Source organism: Peromyscus californicus, unplaced genomic scaffold (genome assembly GCF_007827085.1).
Source record: "Peromyscus californicus insignis strain IS unplaced genomic scaffold, ASM782708v3 Scaffold_12__1_contigs__length_115047231, whole genome shotgun sequence".
NCBI lineage: Eukaryota > Metazoa > Chordata > Mammalia > Rodentia > Cricetidae > Peromyscus > Peromyscus californicus.
In genome coordinates, this window is record NW_026294413.1 from 67,735,788 (window position 1) to 67,741,398 (window position 5,611).

Sequence of the window (5,611 nt, forward strand, 5' to 3'; positions counted from 1 at the left end):
TCCCATTCTTTACTCGTTTAACATCAATGGGGAAAATTAAAATGTCTATCCTCCTTCCTCCTGTGAAGACTGGATCAAAGGTGACATTTGTAGATAGGAAAGAGCTAAGCTAAAGACATGCGCTAACACTAACCCCATTATGTCCTGCCCCACCATGTCCTCAAGAGTTATTGAGTAACTTGTGCAGATGCTTATTATATTCCCAGCTAAAGAGTCAAAGCTTTAGTATGTGATACCAAAGGGAGGTAAGTGTATGACTTCTTTGAGCCCTTAGGAACTAGTCAGTGCCTATCAACTGATCCTCACTCTTCCTGACTTAGAAACTTAAAACAAAAAAACATTAAAAGTGTCTAGAGTTTCTGGACATATTGGGGTTCTGATAAGTGATTCACAAATATAAATGTGGTCAGAACAATGTTGTCACAAATTCCCATGTGTCATTGGTGGCAAGGAAAAGCAATTCCACTGTGCTATTCACACGCGTTTCTCAGAGACCATCCCTGCAGTATGGAGTTTCTCATAGAGGAGACCTGGCCCAGTTTCCCTACTATATGTGTATTCATGGGTCTTTTGTGAGTTATTCGGTCAGAAACAGAAAAACTAAATAACCAGAATTCCTTACAACCGAGCAGTCACAATGAGACTGAATGATAGATGATATGACACAAGAATTATTAGGCATGAGTTGGAACGATAAAGAGAAAGCCACACGGTTTGCATTTATAAACCCAAGCTTCTGGTAAGTGACTCTGCTGCATATGTCTGACCTGCCTCAAACCCAACTATTCGCCACATCCTAAGAAGATGTGGTCAGAAGGTTCACACAGGAGACCCTGAGAGCGATGAGGAGCACAGTTTGTCACTCTAGAAGGTTAAGATGTGATTCCACCTTCCAATTTGTAAAAACAGACCCCTTTTAGGAGTGGAAGTGGCCCTGGTGGGCAATATCCATATCTCCCGTTTTCAACACAAAATTACAAATGAGACAAAGAAAGAGTAACAAATGGCCCATCACATAGGAGACGACTGACATGAGATATTTTCAGGGCTCTTAGACGTTCACAAAGGTTTTTAGTTTCTTATAAGTATTCAGAGCTGAGGGAAACTTTGAGAAGGAACTAAAGGGAACCAGTAACAACAAATGAAAAAGTAGAAACTATTCATAAACACGACAAAGTTTTAACACTGAAAAAGGACCATAACTAAGACGGAGGCTTCACTTAAGGGATTCAACAGCAAAAGAGGGAGAAATCAGTGAAGTTCATGCTGGAGTCGTGGCTCAGCAGTTAAGAATGTTTGCTCCTCTGCAGAGGACTTGAATTCATTTCCCAGCATCCATATAATGTGACTCACAACTGCCCCTAACTCCAGCTGCAGGGGATCCAATACCCTTTTCTGTCCTCAGTGGACACTGCATCCATGTACACACACACACAGAGAGAGAGAGAGAGAGAGAGAGAGAGAGAGAGAGAGAGAGAGAGAGAGAGAGAGAGAGAGAGAGAACAATTGTTGAGTTTTAGCAGTCTGGTTTGCTTTCTTACGTTGCACTATATCAGTAGTTTAGTGACCTGACTGTCCTTTAGGAAAATAGACCTTTCCTAACCTTAGTTCATAGGTTTGCGTGGGACAACTGTCAGATTTTCTGAAGAGGCAGCAATGACCAAGGCTTCGTTCAGTGAGGGGTTCAGCTCTAAGCCTGGAGCAATCTCTTATTTCATGTCAATAAATGTCACATGGAGGTGTTTCATAAGAAAGGGCTTTGTCACATGGACCTTTTGAAGCTCTGCTGCTAAATAGGTTGAATAGTGTTTGCTAGGCCTGTCTGTTACGGCCTTGTCCATCACTCTACCACTGCCCTCCCCAAACTGTACTCTGGTCATGGATGCCCCTGGTTTACCCCAACTAGGTGGTCAGCTCACACTTGGTTCTTGTACAAGAGATGAGCCTCAATCTCTCCTTTTGGACTGAGCACTGTGGCATTGAGATCACTGATCTCCCAACACTGGGAACTTGGGTTTCTGGGATTTTGCCACCATACCCCTCAAATCCCACCCTGAACCCTTGTGTTCCCACCATGGGCTGGAACTGGTGGCTCTCTGAGTCATTACCTGTGGGTTCTGCTGTGGTTACTTCATGATTCTCACACAAGCACTCAGAAGACGTCACCAGGCAGAGGCAATGGGGGTGGGAGCTTTCATATAAAAAGAGAGGGGGCACAAGGTCGCCGAGCTCACTCCACCTCCTTCGTCTCCTAGAGGTTACAAGAGAGCAAGGGCAAAGCCCCAGGTGCTGGGACCTACTCGGCCTTCCAGAGAAGATGAGGCTCCTCCTGTTCCTACTGGCCTTCTCTCTGCCCCCCAGGACAAAGGCAGGTGAGTGAGCCACACCTCCCTTGGTGGCCTAACCCTTCTGTCACCAGCAGTGGGAGGGCAGAGGCCTTTCTCAGGAAGAGCCATCAAGTGCCAGCCCCTCCCTGAGCCATACTTGTCATCTTGAAAATAGGTTTTCTTAGAAATCCATGGTAAAGGGAAACCTGCAAAGCAGAGAACACTATGTTCTCCTGGAGCAGGCAGAATGGGCCTGGCTTCTGCATCTATGATGATACAGTCAACCCCCTCACCAAGTACTCATCCAAGAAACCTGGATCCCAGAATAGGTGGAAACGTTGTCCTTAGAATAAGTGCTTTTGCTGATCCCAAGCCACTAGGTCCTTTCCTCCAACTCTGCTTCCCAGGCTTCCGGTGGTTCCACAGTGTTCAAAGATGAACCACTGGGCAAGCCCTAATTTCTCTGCTTTCTAGAATGCCAGCAGCTGCATCTAGGAATGAATGGGGAGTCATCACTCATGAAGCCAGTGACCTTTACTGAGCACCTAGTATATGCCAGGCCTGAAGAAATAGGATGCCACAAAGTGTAAACTGAAGCCTTGCCCCTAGAAAGCAGCACTGTCCCAAAAGAACTTGAGGGATCTCCTCTCAGTCTGCTCCTAAATCTAGGCCTCCCTGGCTCCCAAATGCCTAGCAAGTCTGGAGCCATTACACAAAGCCCCTCCAGCAGACTAGCAGGTGCATACAAAAAGATTGTCTTTTTCTGCAGGGGAGATCATCGGGGGACATGAGGCCAAGCCCCACTCTCGACCCTACATGGCTTATCTTAAGAGCAAGGATGGAGATATTACTCAGATGTGTGGTGGCTGCCTCATACGAGAGGATTTTGTGCTGACTGCTGCTCACTGTAAAGGGAGGTGAGGAGCAAGAAACAGTCCATACCCTCCTGGGAACATTCCATGGAGACCCTGCCTTCTTCCTAAGGAGCTTGGGATGAGAGAGGGCCCAGTAATTCTCATGAGTGAGAACCAGGCTGGCACCAGAGTAACAGCTAAGGAATCAAGCACGTTTAGACCAGAGTTAGCATTGCAACACAAACCAAACAATAACATGTGCTTTCCTAGCACAAGGACTCTGGGCAGTGTGGTGATGGTACTGCTGCTCCAGAAGTCTATCCTTTTTATGGCTAAGAAGCAGAAGGCACAGTCACTCTTGTCCCTTCAGTTTTCCTCAGCTAGGGTTCCACCATGGCCAGCACACCCTGCCCTTCATACCTCCTGGGCTGGATCCTCTCTGATTCCCCATCTCTTATCTACACTCTGCTCTCTGCACAGCAAAATAATTGTCACCTTGGGGGCCCACAACATCAAAGAACAGGAGGAGACCCAGCAGATCATCCCTGTGGCAAGAATCATCCCACATCCTGCCTATAATAAACAGAAACACCTCAATGACATCATGCTCTTAAAGGTAAGACCTGCTACTCTTATCATGGTCCAGGGATTACCCTCATGTTCTCATCCCATTTCTTTCCTCCCTGCCATCCTGGCTTTCAAGGTATCCCAGGCTGGCAGGCTCCTGTCTGAGCTGGTCTCTCCCGCCTCTTCCCCAACAGCTGGAGAAGAAGGCCAAGATAACTAAAGCTGTGAGGCCCCTCAACCTGCCCAGGCGCAAGGTCTATGTGAAGCCAGGGGATGTGTGCTCTGTGGCTGGTTGGGGAAGGATAGCCCCTGGGGGAAAATTCTCAAACACACTACAAGAGGTGGAGCTGGAAATACAGAAGGATCAGGAGTGTGAGTCCCACTTAGAAGATTACTACAACAAAACCAATGAGATTTGTGCAGGGGATCCAAAGATCAAGAGAGCTTCCTATAAGGTAAGTTGGATTTTCATCCTCCATGGGAGGGAAAAAGCTATCTAGGACTTAGAGATCAAACATCAAGGGACTCCTTTGCCCACTGGCTGTGACCTTCCTTCCTGGGAGCAGCAGTAACCATTATCTAACTAGGCCCCCTCAAGTTCACAGGGAGCCTCTGTGAAGGCAGCTGGTATAAAGCAGGGTTTGCACAGTTTTCCTCCCATTCAGGCCCAGGCTTTAGAAAGCTGTGTTCCTGCCTGTGTCATTAACACAAGCAGGTGTCTCCACAGAGCAGACTCCCACTTTTGTCCAGGGTCTCGTCCTCCATGCTCACATCAGGCCCACTCACCTGCCCCTTAAACAATGGCCTGGAGATGAGGGTGCCACACACCCTAATAGAGAATAGATCACAGACCTGGAGAAAGGGCAGAGGCTGGGCTCAGGAGGGAGGTGAAGCAGTAACCCTGTCCACAATCAGAGCAGGAAGCCCAGGGACACCCAGGCCTGCTCTCTCATCTCCCACAAGAAGAGCAAACACTTCATGCTTCTCTGAGAGGAGCCTTGAAATGAGAGGGATATTGGGACTAGAATGAACAACAGCTCAGACCCTTGTGGCCCCTCTCCATTCACAGGGGGATTCTGGAGGACCTCTCTTGTGTAACAAAGTGGTTGCAGGCATCATCTCCTATGGACATAAGGATGGTTCAGCACCAAGAGCCTTCACCAGAGTGTCAAGTTTCCTATCCTGGATAAAGAAAATGATGGAACACAGCTAACTCCAGAGCAAACCAGACCCCTCTCTGACTCAGCATCTCCCCTACAGCTTAATCCAAGATTGTTTGGGGACAGAAGCCACAACTCAATAAAGTTCTCTTTGCTCAATCAGAAGTCTGGTTTCCTATCACAGGGACCAACTCTGTGCTAGGCAGGCCAATGGCACACTTCTGCTCTCTGCTCATGCCAACAACATACACCCTAAACCCAAAGCCCAGGCAAGGCCATTGCCAGCTCATTTTTACTTGTCCCACTCTGTAGTGTTTGCCCTTCTGTCAAGTCTAAAGCTGAGCTTGGGGCTCTCCTGTCCTGGGACTCAGGGTAAACTTTTTTCCTCCTCTGTGTCATATGGAAGAAAGGAGTGGGAAAGCACCATTGGTCCTGGAGACATGGGAGACAGAGCCCAGGTCACTTAGATGGGCCTTCCTGGGCAGAGTATCTCTGTCCCACAGCTTCACCATTAAGGTGACAGCAATTTCAGTAAGGGCTGTTCCACATCTGGAATTAGTTTCCCTATCCTCTTCTGGAACCAGGGCCAACCTTCCTCGACCCTCCTAGCTCTATGCCCTTCTCCATCATGACTGCTCAGATGAGTCTAACACCTTCTGTGCTTTACAACCATGCAGATTTGAGCACATTCCTACCTCTTACA

The 5,611-nt window shown here is 47.8% G+C and overlaps 1 protein-coding gene across 1 annotated transcript; it reads left to right on the forward strand.

Moving 5' to 3' along the window:
- Positions 1-2,311: 2,311 nt before the first annotated feature.
- LOC128107940 (granzyme B(G,H)-like) lies at positions 2,312-4,961 on the forward strand. Its single transcript, XM_052734272.1, has 5 exons — positions 2,312-2,372; positions 3,097-3,244; positions 3,662-3,797; positions 3,943-4,203; positions 4,818-4,961. The coding sequence occupies exons 1-5, from the start codon at positions 2,318-2,320 to the stop codon at positions 4,959-4,961; spliced, it is 744 nt and encodes a 247-aa protein (XP_052590232.1). The 5' UTR covers positions 2,312-2,317.
- Positions 4,962-5,611: the final 650 nt, after the last annotated feature.